The sequence below is a fragment of the Pelophylax lessonae genome, assembly GCF_965119305.1.
Source record: "Pelophylax lessonae genome assembly, chromosome: 3".
Lineage (NCBI taxonomy): Eukaryota > Metazoa > Chordata > Amphibia > Anura > Ranidae > Pelophylax > Pelophylax lessonae.
In genome coordinates, this window is record NC_138770.1 from 203,019,851 (window position 1) to 203,040,262 (window position 20,412).

The following is a 20,412-nucleotide window of genomic DNA, read 5'->3' on the forward strand; positions in this document are numbered from 1 at the left end:
TTGTTGGTGTAAGTGGAAGGAATGGTGCCTCATCACTGGTGTAAGTGGAAGGAATGGTGCCTCATCACTGGTGTAAGTGGAAGGAATGGTGCCTCATCACTGGTGTAAGTGGAAGGAATGGTGCCACATCATTGGTGTTCCACTCTGCTGAAGAAGCTGTTATTATAGCTGTGAAATGCGTAGCCATAGAGCATCCTCCACATCACCGGCTGCTGTATATAAACACAATCACGCAATATTCAGACATAATAAATTGATGTAAATAGTGGTGGTGGGGGGTGTGCTTTGACTGGACTGTTCATGCCAATGTATTTATATTGTTCTGTTCGCCTATAGATATTAAATAAAATGTATTATTTAAACATTGCATTGAATTAATCATTGCATTGCGTGGTGAAAACCTGAAGAGCCCACTTCAGGTTTTTTTTGGTATTCATGCCAGAACAGCTCATAGTTCTGCCAACCATAGAGAGGAATGAGGCGGGGGTGGAGCGGCCACAAAGAGGAGGGTGGAATGCACTCTCCGTGAAGAGGGCTCTATGGTTTATTACGTACTTCCGCTTCCTTTAGATTCTACACCCGGGAAATCCAGTATGGCGGCCGGAGGAGGTGAAGTTCGTTCGGCTGATGCGGAGGAGGACGCGTCTCAGTTACTGTTCGCCAAAGGTGAGAAGTGACGGTGCGGACACCGGCTGAGTTCTCAGTGTAGAAGGAGTGCTGGGTCTGTGTGGCAGGCAGCTCCTGTATAAATGGCGCCTTGTTGTGCTCTTCTAGGCAGTGCGTGTTCCTGGACTCCCTACACCTCTTCTATTTATTTCATTCTCCAGTCTGAGCCAAGTTCTATCACCTAGAGCAGGGATATGCAAACTGTGGCCTTCCAGATGTTGCAGAACTACAAGTCCCATGAGGCATAGCAACACTGATACCCAGAAGCATGACAGAGGCATGATGGGACTTGTAGTTTTGCAACAACTGGAGGGCCGCAGCTTGCATATCCCTGACCTAGAGCTTGCCCATACAACCCAATGGTACGATCGTCTGTACATATATCAACAGCTGTATACAAAGAAGGCCTACCTGATTGCAGGGAAACGGAAAGGATTGTACAAAACTCTTCTATAAACCATCTAATTGTATGTAGTCAGCTAGGCCTGCAGATCCACGATTCCCCTCCATACTGCCACCAGAACTGATGTTAGGGTCCCCATACACATTACAATCTGACCATACATTCAGCTTTAGGTTTACCAAAACTACTAATCCTAAGAACTTGCCTAATATATTTGTATCTGATCGGGTAGGCCCTCTTACTACACAGCAGTGTGTAGATCAAGGAGATTGTACAATCAGCTTGTAAGTGTATAGTGATCTTTAAATGAGATCTTTACCCTGGAAAAAGTCCCTGTGCTACAGATATCTCTTCCCCCCCCCCCCTTTTCTTCCTTGTTTACCTTTTTCACACCTTTTTTTTCTTTCCACTAAACCAGGGATATGCAAACTGTGGCCCTCCAGATGTTGCAGAACTACAAGTCCCATGAGGCATAGCAAGACTCTGACAGCCGCAAGCATGACACGCAGAGGCATGATGGGACTTGTAATTTTGCAGCAGCTGGAGGGCCACAGTTTGCTTATCCCTGCCCGCCTAGACCAATGTTTCCCAATCTTTTTCCAGTCAAGGTGCCTTTTACAATTCTGCAGAATCTTGAGGCACCCCATTCTGAAATGTAAAAAAACTAAAATAGTTTTACATTACACAGCAACATCCAAACATGTATGACACCAAGCATGATTATTTCCTGAGCAACACACACCTTTGCATTCTGGTACTGACTAGTACTCCAGCGTTTCTCCTCCCTTCACTCAGCTAATGTGACCCCAGTGCTGAGGGGGAGGGGCAAACAAGGGTGCTGTGCGGGCACCCGATGTCCTCCTTATCAACTTATGACCTCGTTGGTTGTTAGGATGCCGGTGGCTGAAAGGTTGTAAAGTTGCACAGTGAAAACCTGTGGCTTTGCCTAACTAAAAGGCATATGGATAGGTTTTATAGCAGAAAGTAATAAATATTGTCCTTTTTTTTTTTTTTTCAATAGATTTGGTCTTTTTCAGTTTATGCAATAAAAAATAACACAGTGGTGATCAAATACAAATAAAAGAAAGCTCTATTTGTGTGTACAAAATGATATACGTTTAATTTGGATACAGCATTGCATGCCCGTGCAATTCCCAGTTAAAGTAGCACAGTGCTAAATAGCAAAAAATGGCCTTGTCATGAAAGGGGTAAAACCTAGAGCTGAGGTTGTTAAAGAGGTTGTAAACTCATTAAAAATTATTTTTTTTTCCAACCTGAAAGAGAAACACATAATGAGCTAGTATGCATCGCATACTAGCTCATTATGAAATACTTACCTTAGAATGAGCCGTGCCGCCCGCTTACCTGTATGATGGGCGACATGTTCAGTCGCCCATCTTCCGGGATCGTGGCATCCGGCCATCTGATTGGCCGGACCCGCGATTACATAACTCCCGTGCATGCGCGCGGGAGCCGACTGTCACGGCACGGGGCTCTGAAGGAACGGCACGAGCGGCCGTTCCTTCAGAGCGCATGCCCCAGTGATGTCACTGGCTGCATGTAAGGTAAATATCTCCTAAACGGTACATGTTTAGGAGATATTTACAGTACCTAAAGGTAAGCCTCATCATAGGCTTACCTATAGGTAAAAGTGTCAGAGGAGGGTTTACTTCCTCTTTTAAATAATTGTGATGTAAATACAAGGACTACTGTTGCTGACTTTCTTCTGTTTGAAGCCTTCTATTGGGAACTGTTTCCAGTCTATTTGGAGCCAGGTTCCTCTTCATAGTGACCCTGGAGCTGTAGGGGTAAATGGCAAAACAGTGTGGGCCCACACTGGGTCATCAAATGTGTGCGGGGGAATGGGGGTAGACATTGCCAAACTTTCTATTAAATCAGAAGGAAAGGCATGACCATAACTTACCAATTAAATGGTGGGAGGGAAATCTCCCAGCTGACAACGCTTGGCAACTCTGGTAGCTATGGACACTGGCAGGAATATGTCACAGCTCCCTGATATACAGCACCATTGTTAGACCCACTGCTTAACAGAAAAGCGCCAGAGCTTTGCAGTCATGTGACCACATAGACAAAAAGAATGTATACAGGGCAAGTCAGAGCCAAGGGGAAGCAACATTTAAGTGATTCGTTATTGCAATCCCTTTCCTTCTACTGTAACTCTTTTGCTGCTTCAGCTGTATCTTTAACAGCAGGGGCTGCTAACGAGCGCACATTCACAATAGCAGCCATCAGCTCTTTTTCACTTCACTATCTTATAGCATGTTCCCCTGGGCACTGTGGTACCTCGTTCCAGGTGCAATGGCACTACTGTGCCCTTTAGTAATGTGGCAGCTGATGGAAGGAACCACAGTACCTGGCAGTATGGAGCAAGTTAAAAAAAAAAAACTTTGATTTTGCTTTTATTTTTCTTTGAAATGATTGTTTTAGAATTTTCATGGTTTATGTGAATGGTAATAGAAGAGAAACTTTGTGTGTGGGTGAGAGGAATTTGAACAGTACTAGGTATGGCTGCACCTGCCAGCACATCAAAGTGCTCCACTTTTTGTGACTCATGCCTATCCATTTTCTTGCCTGCAGAGTTTGAGAGCGCAGAGACGCTTCTGAATTCCGAAGTGCACATGTTGTTGGAGCATCGGAAACAACAAAATGAGAGCGCTGAAGAGGAACAAGAGTTGTCTGAAGTATTTATGAAAACTCTCAACTACACAGCTAGATTTAGTCGGTTCAAGAACAGAGAAACCATTGCCAGTGTCAGAAGGTACATGCAAAATATGTTCTTTTAAACCTACCCCATACACACCCATACCAATTCAGAATATCTTGGTAGTTTGTCCTCTGTCTGTAGTGCTTCTGGAGTCTAGTTGAGCCTGTGATAGAAATATAAAACTGTAGAGCTGAATGTAGACACTAGAGGGTGTTTGAACTCCCCTTAGGCATCTGTGCTAAGCAGCAGATCCCACAAACAAATGACTGCATCAACCAACCCCTTGGGCTAATTCAAAAAGCTTTATAATGGCACAGGAAACTGACACGAGTGACAGGCACCACATTAACAAAGCAGATAGATCTGTTTCAGGTCTTCCTGGGCCACCTATGCCAATTTCTATTTTAGAGTGATGTGGATTGGACCTGATCATTCAGGATATGCCTCTTGGTAACCTTTTAGAAGCCCATGTAGCAGAGTAATGCAGGGTTTATTTTTTTACCACTCTTTAATTCCTCCTCTTATGTTGGCCAATGCATTAAGACACCATTGATACATCTGGTGCTGATTTATTAGAGAGAAACCCCTAACAATACAACAACTTTACAGACCTTTCCAATTGATTTTCCTTGCAATAAACCTAGTGGCTTTATTCCCCTGTAAACATTAGACTTTTGCGTAAGTTGGTGAACATCTAATATCTATAGGCCTGTAACTTTTAGAGGGCCAGCACTGGGTATGTCATTTTATTCAAACCATCTTTCTTGAGAAATGCAACATGCTTTGTTATACAGAAGGTAGTCCTCTGTGTTGTCGTTGCACTCTTAGAGTCCATTCACACTGATCTGACTTCGACCGCGACTTGTCAGCCTGACAAGTCGCGGTCCGTCACGCTCCCATTGTGCGGTACAGGAACGGTTCTAATAGGAGCGACACAAGTCGCTCCGACTTAGAAAAAGGGTCCTGTACTACTTCGGGGCGACCTTGAGCGACTTGCATAGACATTCATTTTATGAAGTCCGTGCAAGTTGCGCCGAAGTCGCGCTGCATGTGACTTCACAGGTCGCCCCGAAGTCGGATCTGCCATAGTGTGAACGGGGTGTTAAACAGTTTTTTGTTTTGTAGTATCATTGTTAGACATTTAAGGGGCCTGCTTGGATTGTGAACTGTAAAAAGAAAAAAAAAATGTATAGAATATATGCTTTTAAATGAGTTTTGTTTGTAGCTTTTGGGGTTCAATAAAGAACATATCAAATTTGAACAGATACATCATACCATGATGCACTGTGGGGCGGCACAGTGGTGTAGTGGTTAGCACTTTCACCTAGCAGCAAAAGGGTCGCTTCTTCGAAATCCCAACCACGACACTACTTGCCTGGAGTGTGCATGTTCTTCCTGTGCCTGCTTGGGTTTCCTCCCACACTACAAAGACATGCTGTTAGGTTAATTGGATCCTGTCTAAATTGGCCCTACTATGTGTGTGTGTGTGTGTGTGTGTGTGTGTGTGTGTGTGTGTGTGTATGAATGTGGCTTAGGAACCTTAGATTGTAAGCTCCTTGAAGGTAGGGATTGATGTGAATGTACAATGTATATGTGTATACCTGTATATATCTATGTTTTGGCCACCAGACTACTTTGGTAATATATGATAATGCTCAGAATTACTGATGGCATGGTTTATGCATTCACTAGGTCTGTGTTGATTTGTATATCCTATGTATTAAGGAACAGATAGTTAAAATCTATGTATGCTAAAAATACACAGATGTGATTTTTAGCTTTAGCTCTGCCTGCAAATTTCAAAGTCCTTTCATTGTAGAATTAAAAATTCTATGAAGTGATGACTGCTTTCCAGTATACCTGTATTCATGTGTTTGATATAAACAGAGGTGCAGAACTAATATGTTTGGAGGACCATTGTAGGACTAACTGATTTAGTGTCGTAACATTTCATTTTATTTCCCCACACAGCTTGCTGTTACAGAAAAAGCTGCACAGATTTGAGTTGGCCTGTTTAGCCAATTTGTGTCCAGAAACAGCAGATGAGGCAAAAGCACTGATTCCCAGGTATGTATCTTTATAAAGATTCTAGCCTGTCTCTCTCAGCTCACAAACCCTTCTCAGTCCCATTGTCTCAAGCCTTCTATAGTATAAATTCTATAAGGGGGGGGATGTGCGTTTGCATTTTCTTTTAAATCTCTCCCGTCCTTCTTAAGGTGTAACCATGAGGAATATTTACAGTGAAGTACAGGGCTTTTTTTTCCCCATTACAATAAATGTTTATTCACCATCCTCCTGTTTTTGACAGAAGCTGAAGGCACAGTCACATCAGCATGTATGTCTTATCATGCTCTTCATGATCAGATTGTGCTGGTAAATTGGGAAAGAGGTTAGATGATTAGGCACTTCCAACATGTTAAGTAGAGAATTTGGCCCCTACTATATTTACACAAACCGTCTTAGTGCTGCATGTCACTGGGACGTGCAAAGGTTACCCAAATCTAAACTTGAAACCTTAAGGAGATCGATCATTATCCTGTTACTTGTAATGTGTCCTCATGGTATCCAGACTGGGTGGTGTGCCAAAAGAGGTGGTGAGCCAGTTGTAGGAGCAGGGGAATAGTCTAAGATAACCCCTCCCTCTATCAGCATGCTTCAGTTTTTTTTTCTAGTGTCTTAAAATATATTGCTGCTGAAGCTTTGTCTTTTCGACTGCAGCTTTCTAGCATGGTTCTTTTTAGCTTGGCCTTTATGGTACTGCGTCTGGACCTCACGACTGAAATTGTGGGTATAGTCAGGAAGTGGCTTTCCAGACTCTGTTCTGGTAAAAGTTTAGCTGCAAAGCGTTTTCTAGATCTGTTAGTCCTGTCCTTCAAGTAAATGTAAATGCTAAATGTTTTTATTTTATTTTTTTTTTTTTTAAACAACATTTATACTCACCTGCTCTGTGCAATGGTTTTGCACAGAGCAGCTACGACCCTCCTCTTTCTCAGGTCTCCCACTGGAGCTCCTGGCTCCTCTTCCCTTTGTGTCACCATAGGAGGCTGCTTCCTCCAGTGCAGTGATGGTGAACTTTGGCACCCCAGATGTTTTGGAACTACATTTGCCATGATGCTCATGCATTCTGCAGTGTAGTTGAGCATCGGAAATGTAGTCCCAAAACATCTGAGGTGCCAAGGTTTGTCATTACTGCTCTAGTGGCACACCTGCAGACTCGATCCCGAGCTGTGCTGTCTCTGTCCAGTGACAAAGCGTGCGGCTTTGCCCTACTCCCTCATCACAGGATTTGATTGACAGTAGCAGGAGTTATTGGCTCCTCTACTATCAAACTGCCTTGCGAGGGGGAGAGAGCGCTGCTCTCGAGCACAGTAGAAACTTTAGACACATAGAGGTATGTTTACTAAGGCTAGTGCTCTCAGATTCTGGCGCAGATGTGTATGGTAGCCAATCAGTTTCCTAACCTGAGGTTGTTCATTTACGCTTTGGCAATACAATCTGGAAGCTGAATGGCTTCTGTGCAGAAGTGAGCCTGCTTTTGCACTCTCTAGCTTTAGTAAATAAACCCAATTGGGTCTTCAATTTGAACTGTCCTGTTCAGGAGCTTTCCGTTGCTTTGCTTTGAAATGAGAATCTTAGGCCTGTGGGTAGGCTCTTTTGAGGCAGTCATATTTGCCCAATTTGACTTCAGATCTCTACAATGCAGCATTCTTTCATCCGTGGGATTGTCCATATGGTGTCTGTACAGACCGATTTGTCTGTCACAGAGAACTAGGATTCTGTTTCTGGCATCAAAGTCCTCTCTTACCATCTTAAGGAGGAACCTCATGACAGAAAGGGCAGGAGTCCCGGTCTCCTAATAATTCTGTAGAACTTTATGGCGTTGGACCATAATACCGGAGGTCATCCTATCCAGATTCAGTCAGCTAATGACCTGGTGGTGTTCTACATCAATGGTCAGAACATCATATTCCAAACTTGTCAGCCATGTACATTCAAGAGGTAGACAGTTGGCAGCCAGACTTTCTCAGCCCCCAGCATATGGATTGGAAGAAGTGGTCCCTACACCTGGTGGTGTTCCAGGGCCTGTGTGGCAGGTTGGGTATGGTGGATGTGGCTCTCTTGGGGACTCTGGGTTTTAACAAAAAACTTACAGCAATCCTCTAGCGGAAGCAGTGGTTCTGTGGAGCCAGGACATCCTAACCTATGCCTTTCCATCCTTGAAGCTTTGTAGGAATGCGCAAGAGGGCATTCCAGTGATCCTCATTGTTCCATTCTGGCCCAGGTGGATGTTGTGTGTCAATCTGCTAAGACTCCTGCAAGACGTGTGGGTTCTACCAGATCACCAGCATCTTTTGTCCCAAAGGCAGGCCATAGACGATTCGAATTTCGTTCGAAAATCGTAAATGGCAGTGTTATCGAGCGATTTTCGTATTGTTAGTGTGGTATGTAAAACGTTTGATTTTCGTACGACAGCAAAAATTCACATATCCAACATGTTGGGTTTTTTTGCGAAAATCGGCCGAATTTCGTATCATTAGTGGGGGAGTTGTATGATTTCGCCTAACAAAACACAGAACAGTAGGGAGTGTGTCCGGTAGAGATGTGGTTAAAAGGCACAAAAAAATAGTGTTTTGTCGTACGATTTTCGGCTCACATTGATGGTACACTCGATGATGTGCACGAGTGCCGCTTTCGTTTATCGAACGATAAATCGTACGTAATTCGAATCGTCTATGGCCTGCCAAAGACTTCTTTTGTAATCCTGCTTCAGTCAGTGGCCTAAATTATATAGCTGTTGAAGCCCAGGTTCTCTTTGGCATGAATCCTCTTCTTCTGCAGATGGGTCTGGATCGGCATCTGGCTCTCGGCACTCAAAAGTGATGTTTTTGCACGTTTTGTTCTTTTTAGGAGACTATTGACCTTTCAGACCTTTTGTATAGGGGGCGTCTCATGTAGCTCCCCTTGTCTGTTCCCCCTATCACTCCATAAGAATCTGAGTCTAGTTCTGCCATTTCAGATATCAAAGGCGTAGTTATATTTTCTAAAAAAAAAAAAAAAAAAAAAAAAAACGCACAAAATGTTCTACTTGCCTCCTCTGTGCAGTGGATTTGCATGGAGCAGCCTCGATCCTCCTCTTCTCAGGTCCCCTGCTGGTTCTCTGGGCTCCTCCACCTTTTTTTTTTTTTTTTTTTTAATTCTTTTTATTTGGTTTTCAGAAAATAAGAAAGAAAAAAAAAACACAAAATACATACAAGTACGAAGTAGCAAAGCATTTGTACATATCACAACTACGCAAACAATAGAGAGGAAAATACAATGTTTTGAACAAACAAGTAAGATATGGTGCCATCTAATAACCATACGGGTAAAGCCCACAGCTTCCCAATGGATACATTCATCGGCAGTAAATTAGTGAACAAACCTCGTTAGCCAATATCTTAATACATGTTTCTACAATGACCTGATCGGGCGGGGAGTAGGCGGAGGGGCTTATGACCGATTTCTACATTGATTTAGTAAATGGAAATTTTACATTTCTAGGAGGGTGCCCCATCCAGGGAACATGCTGCCACCCCCCAGTTCGGGTCTAGCTACCCTCCGCCCCGGCCCCCCCGAATCCATCACCCACAGATAATTGGGCTCAACTTGAACTATGTTTGGGGAAATAATCATTCCAGATCGACCATTTGGCCTGAAATTGTTTTACCTTAAGTTCAGTTAGGGCTAGGGTTTTTTCGTAGATACAAGATTCTCCTACAAGTTGAATGACCTCCCTCTGAGAGGGAACATCTACACATTTCCACTTGCGTGCTATGGACAATCTAGCAGCAAAAAGAATGTTTTGGACGACAGTCCTAAATTGGGGGGGATACCTGTCTACATTAATACCTAAGATGGCCTGTTCAACCGTCACTCTGTTTAAGATTCCCGTAATGGAAGCAATAAGTTTTGATACAGAGGTCCAGAAACTTCTCAGAGAGATACAGGACCACATCACATGTATTAGGGTGCCCACTTGACCGCACCCTCTCCAACATAAATTAGATGTCTCTGGGGAATACTTGGCAATAGTGTATGGTGTTTTGTACCACCTGAGATGTAGTTTTTGAAGCCCTTCCCTGAAGTTGGAGCATCTGGTATGTGTTCGAGTAAGCTTATAGGAGTTTAGCCATTGCTTAGTGGTGAATTCCTGGTTAAGTTCGCTTTCCCATTTGAGATGATGGGTGTGTTTGATAAATGACCCTTTATCCTGTAGAGCTGTGTAGAATGTGCCTATGCCTTTGAGCTGTTTGCTGGATCCAAAACATAGGGAGTGAACCTGTGCTGGCATGGAGATACTAGTCGCTTCTAGGCTAGATATCAATTGAGTCACCCTACAGAACGTGAAAAACTCCCCGGCATACGAGGGGAACCTCGCACACCTGGTGGCAAAGGAGGAGCTACCCTGATTATTTTTAAAGTCTTGGATTGTATGTATGCCAAAAGATGGCCAGTGGTTTACTTTCAGGTTTGGGGAAAGGAAGGAGAGGGCCGTCAGAGGGACAGGGATATCCACTCTGCGGCCTACCGAGTTATTATGGGTAAAAAAATACTGCCAGGCTTGTATTGTGGCACTTATAGTCGGGTGTACCACAGAAAATGCACGTTTAGATAGAGGGATGCTGAGCATCAAGTCCGCCAAGGACCCCTGTGGCACCACCGATTTTTCTAACCTGGTCCAGCCGGGAGCCTGATCTGGTTTTAGCCAATGTAGAGATTGTGAGAGGATTGCTGCCATATGATAGTCCTTCATATCTGGAACCCCCATGCCTCCCACCAGGGGATGTCTGATCAAAAGCTTATGAGAGCAGCGGGGTTTTTTCCCGGCCCACAGGAACCCAGAGACCACGGACTGCACTTTGCGGTAGAATGCTTGGGGAATCTTAATGGGAAGCGCCCTGAAAAGGTACAGGAGCTTCGGGAATGTTAACATTTTAAATGCCGCATTCCTGCCCGACCATGAAAGGAAATGTTTACCATATCTGTCGATGTCACCTGTCAAGGTGTCCATAAATGGGTTGAAGTTATACTTAAATAAATCCTTCGTATTACTTGTCAGCTTGATGCCCAAGTAATCAATAGGACCCTGACTCCACTGGAAGGGTACTAACTGTTCAATCTCAGTGTGTGTGTCGTCATCTATTCCCACCCCTAGCATGTGTGACTTAGTGTCATTGATTTTGTAGTATGAGATGGAGTGAAATTCCTGAAGAACTTCCTGAGCTGCAGCAAGGGAGGTTTTTGGGGCTGTCATGGATAGGATAACATCGTCCGCGAACAATGAAATCTTATTTGGAAAACCGTGGATGTCTAGACCCCTGATACCCGGGTGGTTTCTAATCCTTTCCGCCAGAGGCTCCATCAGTAGAACGAAGACCAATGGGGAAAGTGGACACCCTTGCCTGGTCCCATTTGTGATATCAAATTTCGTAGAGAACATACCCTCTGTGTAGACATAGGGCGAAGGTTGAGTATATAAAGCCATAATCGCGTCCAAAATCTCACCCCCCATGCCGAAACGTTGCAAAACTTTATGTAGATATCCCCAGTGAATCCTGTCAAAGGCCTTTTCGGCGTCAAGGGACAGGAACACTGTGGGCGTATTTGTGGATTCGGCATGGTGGATGAGATTCAGGAGGCGCCTTGTAGCGTCAGTAGCCTGACGGCCCAGTATAAAACCCACCTGGTCCTGGTTAATAAGGTCAGGCAGGAACTTAGCTAGCCGGTTAGCCAAAATTTTGGCGTAGACCTTCAGATCCACGTTCAATAATGATATGGGTCTGAAATTCTTCGCACAGTCCGGGGGTTTCCCCGGTTTAGGAAGTGTTATAACAGTAGCCTCCAACATTTCTGGAGGAAAGGAGGCAGACGAGGCAGCTCTGTGGAACACATCCTGAAGCCTTGGGGCCAAAATCTGTACAAATTGTCTATAGTATTCTGATGAAAATCCATCAGGGCCAGGAGCTTTTTTTAAGGGTAGTGATAGTATTGCGGTGGAGATTTCCGCCGCGGAGATAGGGAGGTTCAAGTCTGACAATGCTGATGGAGTCAGTTTGGGCAGGGAGACTGACGCTAGAAAATTATCTATGTCCTCCGGGGACGGTTGGGGAGTGGACACATCGTCTTTCAAATTATAAAGGGAGCCATAGTATTGACTGAAGGCGTCTGCAATATCTTTGGGGTTGGTCAAGGTCTGTCCAGTCGAATGGTGAGTCAGTTTAGAGATGCGTTGTCGGGTACGTTCGTCTTTTAGATGGTTGGCTAGAAGTTTGCCAGCCTTGTTTCCGTGAGCAAAAAAGTTAGCTTTCATCTTGCGGATTTGAGTTTGATGCTGTCCTAGTAGCAGTAAGCGCAACTCATTTTGGGCCTGCGTCAGCTGGTCAGTGATGTGTGGAAGCGGGTTTAGCTTGTTAAGGGATTCCAACTGTTGGATTTTTTGTAACATGCCCTCCAACTGCTGCCTCCTCTGCCTCCGTTTAGCTGCACTTTTAGACATGAGGAAACCTCGCATAAATGCCTTATGAGCGTTCCAGACCATAAATGGGCAAGTTTCCCCATTAGCATTGTTGCGGAAGAATTCCTCCAGGGCCACTTGGACCTCGGAGGAAGTCCTTGGGTCACAAAAGATAGTAATGTCGTTTTTCCACCTGTTGGCTCTCGTGGAGCAGACCTGAGGGCCTATAGTCACTGAAACTGGTGCGTGGTCCGACCAAGTGATTTGGCCTATGGTAGATTCAACTACTTTTTGCAACAAAAACTTATCAGAGAGGATCATATCAATCCTGGAATACGAGGAATGAACTTTAGAAAAAAAGGAAAAGTCCCTCTCCAAGGAGTGATGACATCTCCAGATGTCCTGTAGGTCCGAGGCAATCAGAAATTTGGATAAGTCCGCTCTGCGGGGGTGCATTGGATGGTCCCTGGAAATGTCCTGGCGACAATTGGCCACTAAATTCAAGTCTCCCCCCAGCAGTACAAATCCGGAAAGATCCGGTTTAATGTTTTTCCACATCTTCTTCAAAAAAGAATTTTGGTTAGCATTGGGGGCATAGACGTTGAGGAGGGAGTACTTGACGTTGTTAATTTCACATTTCAACAAGAGGAAGCGGCCCTCAGGGTCAGTGGTGCGAAATGTACTTATAATCCACAGAGTCTTTAATGAGGACGGCCACTCCCCCTTTTTTCTTAGGGCCATTGGCATAGTAAACATGGGGGAATTGCTTGAACTTAAGCATGGGGTGCGTTGCGGCACAGAAATGGGTTTCCTGAATGAGCATGACATCACATTTTTGTGTGTTAAGTTCTCTGTACAGCATATGGCGTTTAAACGGACTGTTAAGACCCCGAACGTTCAATGATGTCAGTTTGAAAGACATGGTGGTATGAAGCGGTGTGAGCTCTGCAAGGTACAGGCGTCAAAAAATAGTCAAAAGAAAAAGCAAAAATAAAGTGCGAAAAAGATACAACAAAAGAAAAAAGAAAAACACATACAACACAAGGCGCTAGGAACAGGTGGCGCCTGTAAGTAAAAATTGACGATATCCGGGTGGAAATCTGGGCAGAATGAAAATCTGCTAACTTGGGGCAATTAGTACAAGATACTATAAGCAGCCGAACAGAACTGCCGGATATCTGAAACTAGGCGATCTAGTGAATGGAGGGTCAACTCCCACATGAAGCAAATAGACACTTGCAGGAAGAATTCCTCCGTCAGGTGGACGGGGAACAGTCAGGACCCCTAGATTGGTGCTGCGTGTCTGAGTCATCAGAGTCCAGTATACCCCACTGACGGAGCAGGTTAATGCCATATTCCAGGGTTGTTATTTTAAATTCCTTGTCCCCCTTAGTGACTAGGAGTGTTGCCGGATAGTTCCAGCGATACTGGATATGATGGTTTCTCAGGGGTTTCGTCACTGTCAACAAGTTCCTTCTCCTGTTCATGGTGTGAGCGGATAGGTCCGCATAAAATGACAGGCCTTGCACGCTGACCGGGAGGTCTACGGCCTTCCTCATCCGCGCCATGACCCTCTCTTTCACAGTATAGAAATGGATCCTGACAATAGCATCTCTGGGGTATTTATCAGGAATATGTTTAGGTTTTGGTAGCCTGTGGATCCTATCTATTGCCAGGTCATTGGGTGTCACATTCGGTAATAAGTCCTGCATAATAGAAGTGAAGTAGTCAGACAGGTCTTGAGGTTTAACCGATTCGGGTATGCCTCTTATTTTGATATTGTTCCGTCTGGAACGATCCTCAAGGTCCGCCACCTTAGACTTAAGCCATATTATTTCGTCATCGTGATCGTTATGTGCATCCACCATATCGTTGAATGTATTGGCAAACTCCCCCATCTTGTCTTCAATTTTTGTCACTCTGTCAGTCACAGCAACCACCGCAGTGTTGCACTGAGACATTAATTGCAGCATGTCAGAATGTATAGCAGAGCGTAGTGAAAGCATCATGTCTCTTAACATAGAGGCCATCACAGGCTGGTCCCCTGCAGGTAAAGCTGCCATAGTCTCCTGGAATTCCAGGGTGTCATTGATGGTAATGCCTTGTGATGGGGCTGCGGCGGCATGGTCCGTCTTTTGTTTGGATTTCACCGGGCTATTGGACTGTGAAGTCGGGGTAGACTGTGGTAGGTAGCCCACCTCGTTGTTTTGCGTGCCCGAGGGGTTCCCACTGTCTTTGGCTCCTCCACCTTTTGAGTGCCCACAGAACCGGTTGCTTCCTCCCTCCCAGAGGCCCAATCTGGGTTTCCATAAGACAGACCGAATGGGACTCGGGCCCGTCCCTACTCCCTTCTCACAGGCTGTGATTGACAGCAGTGGGAGCCCGTTGTTGTAACTCAGCCAATGAGGAGGCAGGGACCCGGGAGAGCAGCCGCTCTCATGCACATCGCTGGATTGGGTTCAGGTAGGTATTAGGGGGGTTGCGGGGGGAGCTGCATATTGGAGATTTTTTTGTTACCTTCATGCATGGAATGCAGCCAACATATAAAACCTTCAGGCGTTGCAACCACTTTATTGTTTGAACACATCAGAAATGTTTCTGCCCCTCCCCCCTTAACAAGGCATTGTTTCCTGTAGCCATCACCTCTGCAAGGTGACTGTCTGAACTTGATAGGATTCCTTGCAGGGTAAAGCTTTCTGGTACTGCATACTGGTACAAGGTGGTGTTGAGTCCTAATTCCTTTGTTCTTGCCCAAGATATTTTTGTTTTTTTGATCAACCAAGACATTGTTCTTTTGTCCCTCTGTTCAGCTTCAGTTCACTTAAAGGGAATTTCCCTACATTGGATGTGAATTGGGCTGTGAGTCTGTCTCAGCCCCTGCTCTTTTCAGGAAGACTGATTCCTTTTTGTAATGCCAGATGGATCCAGTATAAATCTACTCTGGCTTCTCATTCCACTGTGTTTAGGTGGCCTGGACAGAGCATCGTTAAAGCTCATGGTCACAAAGCTTGGGTTCAACAACTTACCATTAAGATTAATATTAGCAGATCTGTGAGTGCTTCTTGGGCTCTTGGCATCAAGCAGCAGTTTCCCAGGTTTTCAAGGCTTTTGCCTGGTCTTCTGTTTACAACGTTATCCAAGTTCAAAACAAAAGTCTAACACTGCACAAATACCCTGTTCTCTGTATTCTACCAGGTGAATGATGCAGCCTAATATGATGATGCTTTAGGTGTAAAGGTTATTTCCTATGTTGCCCATCCTTCGATTTAGACATCCTGAAGGTTTAAGGCTTCCTCTATCACTTAAAGCGGTAGTATCATGCTTTTTTACACTTTTACCTACAGGCAAGCCTATAATATGGCTTACCTGTAGGTATAATTAATATGTCCTAAACCGGCACGGTTTAGGAGATATTTGCAGTGCATGCAGCCGCTCACGCGAGCGGCGCATGCGCTCTGAAGGTCCGGGGGGGACCTTCAGTTTTGCTTGCCGGGAGCTTGCCGGAAAATCACTCCCGCCCGCATGCGCGGGAGTGACGTCATAGCCGCTCCGGCCAATCACAGCGCCGGAGACGGCGAGGGATCATGGCGGTGCCCGCAGCGACGTCCGGGGGTCCGTGTCGGGGCTTCGTTCTAAGGTAAGTAATACATAATGAGCTAGTATGCGATGCATACTAGCTCATTATGCCTTTTGTCTTGCAGGTTTTCTTTTTTTTTTTTTTCATTTTGGGTTTACAACCGCTTTAATGAGAAAAGATCCTATCTTGGTGCCCATTGAGTGACAGGTTCCACCCTTTTTTATTTTATTGTTTTGCCACTGTTAAATACTGCCGTAGGCTGTAGTATATTTCAAAGGTTTAAGTCTTCAAGTGTCCCTCAGTGGTCTCCCAAGAAAAGGTTTTCACTAACGGTACAAAAATCATTTATTTTAACTGTTTAAAATCCTAGCTGGCTGCAGATTGAACTTCAAACATTACTTATATTACAATTGGTAAACATCCAGAGCATTCATAAAAACTTGATTTTAGGTATTCCTGTAGGTGCAGATCACTTTTTTTAGCTTTAGCCATAGAGAAACATAAAGCGAACATGGGTAAAGAGGCAGGGTGTTATTTTCCATTTCCAATAGCTGGTAAATATCAATACAACATAGCCTGCTGACTCCAGAGAAAGGGAAGACTCCTCTGCTTAGTGATGTGAAAGCAAAGGCACTGACTGAAATATCAGAGTACCTGGGATGAGCTCTGTGTGTAACTGATTAAGTACAGGCCTGGGTGATATCAGCACTTCCTTATGGCTGCAAAGTATGAGATCATGAAAAGGTGACTGGTTAGGGTGGTGTGTTTTACTGAACTGCTCCTCCCCCACAGCCACATGTGTATTCTAAGCTTAATTTAGTGTTCTTTTTTTACCTATTGTATGGATTCCCTAAAATCTTGTTTTTCTTTCCGTAGTCTTGAAGGACGATTTGAAGATGAGGAGTTACAGCAGATTTTGGATGATATTCAGACAAAGAGAAGCTTCCAATACTAAATGGGGAAATCTCTTAAAAGATGGACTATCTACTGTTCTGGTCATCTCCGGTGCTCACCTTTTGCCCCTTCATTCTTTGGACTCTACTTGTAGAAACTATTGGTGTATTTTATTCTGTATCATAGTCTTTGTCCCCAATAACATTTATTTTTTTTGCATAATTCCTTCAAGAATGCTGAATTTTATCAGCAGTTAAACTGTTCATCTGACCATGGACATTCTGATATCTGACATCAAACCAAGCTAATTCATGTATTTTTGTACTGGCTATTATGTTTTCGTGTATGTTTGGTCCCCCCCTCTTCCCTTTCTTTTTTTTTATTTTATTAAGTTGTACAGGAAGCTGATGGGTACACCTCTGGGGGGTTTTTTTTCTTCTTCTACTAACATGAGGTTTTCACATGTAAACTGAGTGACTACGGGTCAGGATTGTTTACATATCCCTGTGCTCAAAGGCCAGAAGTAAATTAAAGGCAGATTAAGGTACCCTCATACATTTAGGGTGTGCCTGTTTTATAGAATTTTTCTTTTGTATGGTTGATGTAAATCCACTTGTTAAAGAGGAATTTGTGGTAACTGTCTACAGACATTTCCTGATCTGTCAGTCTCTAACTACAGGTTAGGTAAACAAAACAAAAAAACAGCAAACTATCTTATTTCTATAATTATAATGTAGCCTTTGAGATCCTCCCAAGCTATTAAGATCACCTTGAGGGAATGTCATCAGTTTGCTACAATGTGGGTGAAGAAAGCATTTCCTACATCTCTAATCTGCAAATGTATTACTCTGGTGCTGATATAGTCAAATGCATGCAGCAGCAAGATGGCTAGATTGAAGGAAGGGGGTGGACCTGTGTCAGGCATCATGTGTTCACATAGGCCACAAACCTAAAACATGCACAATCCCAGTTTGCATTATTGCTTCACATCTGGGACAGGTGCCTAAATGAAAATGTCAGCAGCTTTCTGGAGAGATTTGAAAATAAAGCTTATGTTAAAGAGATTTATTTTTGAGAGTAGTCAATGCTGTGTTTAAACTAACAGGGTATTTAGAAATATTTCTTATCACATCAATTGCAAGCTAAGGATGGATACATGTCTGCGTGCTCAGAGCTTTGGTTTTTTATTCAGGCATTTGCCGTAGTGCTATACTAAAATGGCATCTACTCCAATTTATTAAAACTTTTAAAATAAGGTGCACATTGAAGGGCTTTGCACAACACAAAAGTTTTCCCAGCACACTTACTTATAAGCTAGCCTTTAAAAAAAGACAAGTCTAACAATTTGCTTTAATAACACAGGTTTTGGTTGCACAACATTTGCAAATAATGTGGGATCCACACTGTCTCGTCAAGGTCCCTCTGTGAAGTGCAGTCCCAACTCCTAATATTTCAGAATCTCCATATTGGAGCATATACAGCAATGGATAAATTAAGGCTGGTAATTCACAATTTGATTGTGGCAACAGTTTCTTTAAAAATCTGTATCTTATGAATGTCCACAATTGTCATGCATGATTGTTTATACTGTATGTGCAGATGATCAAGCACTGGTAGTTGTGCTTTATCCTATCCCCTGTCACTTTTGTTCGACAGCTTGATTTGCTTGTAAGTGTGTGAGAACATTATAAATAAAGGCTTGTGAAATAAAAAAGGAAACTGTATATGGAACACTGTGAGTACATGTATTTACTGCATATAGATCCCACAATACAAAGTTTTTGCATTAGTAGACTCCTAAAGAGGAATTCCCCCCTAGGGAAAAAAAGAAATGTAAGTCAGCAGCTACAAATACTGTAGCTGCTGACTTTTAATATATAGACACTTACCTGTCCAGGGAACCCACGACGACAGCACCCCACCCAATTTTCGGATCGGCTATCTGGTGCTGCTGCCATTCGTGAGAAGGGAAACCTGCAGTGAAGCCAGTGCCCTACTGCGCATGTGCAAAATCACGCCATTATGACAAGTTCCATAATAGAGACCCTACGGGGAACCTATTTTTGGGGATAGACAGGTACGTTGGTAATTGGAGGGGCAGCAATATGACTCGTGGGGTATCGAAACTCGAAACCAATTGGATTTTTAAGATGAAGTGCCATACCCCGAGGGGGTTAAATATTGAAAGGGACCTCAATGCCTTCATTAAACACTCCTAATCCATTTATATCCCTTCTTACTCTCAAGGTTTTCCATTGTTGTGGGTATATTTTTTTATTGCCTACTGTTTAGCATGTGTTTGTATTGTTTGTAATGTAATGTTCTCCAACATATTCCGCTATATTTCCATTAGATGGCGCCGTTTTTTTTCTATGATTGGACGGTTCCACTATTACTATGGTATGGATGTCAAGTCCTGATTATAATTAGTGTGCGTTTTTTATTTTAGTATATTTGGCCGCTTTTTTATTATTTTTGTAAAAGTTAAATTTTTTGTAATCTTGTTACTTATTATTTATCGGGTTCATTCCCTGCAATCTACTATCTGTTACACATCCGGTTCACTTCCGGTTGGTGGAACGCATGTGGTGGTTTCCTGGGTTACTCTAACCATATCCGCTCTTCTCTATCGCTATTTAAAGCGAAGATGACCGTGAGACCGCGCCCCTAGAAGACGTCTGTTACGACTAGGCTTGTGACGGTATCAGATTTTCATGCTGCGATTAATTGATTAAGGTTTTGCCACGGTATACGGTATTATCACGGTATTCTATTATTAAATTTCCACCTCACTTCAATTTCATTGCTGAATTTAGGGGCTTTGGTTCCCTTATGCACATTATTATATAGTCAGTCAGTACAGACTCTGTGAACCAGGCCTAAAATAGGTCATCAAGCAGTGTCTGGCCTAACTGGTGATAACTGGTCCTGGCGCTCGGCTCCGATCCGATGGCCTGGTCATTAAGAGGGCAAATCCTTGTGGTCAAGAAGTGGTTAAACCTGAAGGAGGTGTTGTTTATAAATTGCTTTACTATTGCTTTAGGCCTGGTTCACATGTATGCGGGTTGGTGGTTCACATGTATGCGGGTTGGCGGTTCACATGTATGCGGGTTGGCGGTTCACATGTATGCGAGTTGGCGGCCCACATTTGCACAGGCATAGCAGCCCATTGATTTGAACGGGCTGCTATGCCCTCATTTTCCACAGAAAAAAGGTGCATGCAGCATTTTTTTAAAATTCAGTGGCCTTGAAATCCATCCTGCTTTTGCACCATGCGACTAACATGCAGTTCCTGCTCTGGCAAGCTTTCTGCATTTTTTGTATACGTGGGCACGGCATTTAAAAACAGTTTGCGTGTGCAGCAACGGCAGGTAAGTCGCATGGTGCAAAAGAAGGATGGATTTCATGGCCACTGCATTTTTTTAAATTCTGCATGCACCTTTTTTCAGCTGAAAACGCAGGCATAGCAGCTGAAGCCCATTCACATCAATGGGCTGCTATGCCTGTGCAAATGTGGGCCCCCAACCCGCATACATGTGAACCAGGCCTAAAGCAATAGTAAAGTCATTAATTGGTTAAACCTGCAGGAGGACCGGTGTTTTTATCTATTAATGACTTTACTATTGCTTTAGGCCTGGTTCACATGTATGCGG

General features: G+C 43.8%; 1 protein-coding gene across 1 annotated transcript; it reads left to right on the top strand.

Annotated features, from left to right (window-relative positions):
- The first annotated feature begins 560 nt into the window (after positions 1 to 560).
- On the top strand, positions 561 to 16,860 carry POLR2D (RNA polymerase II subunit D). Its single transcript, XM_082249875.1, has 4 exons — positions 561 to 666; positions 3,668 to 3,848; positions 5,766 to 5,861; positions 16,742 to 16,860. The coding sequence occupies exons 1-4, from the start codon at positions 594 to 596 to the stop codon at positions 16,818 to 16,820; spliced, it is 429 nt and encodes a 142-aa protein (XP_082106001.1). The 5' UTR covers positions 561 to 593; the 3' UTR covers positions 16,821 to 16,860.
- Positions 16,861 to 20,412: the final 3,552 nt, after the last annotated feature.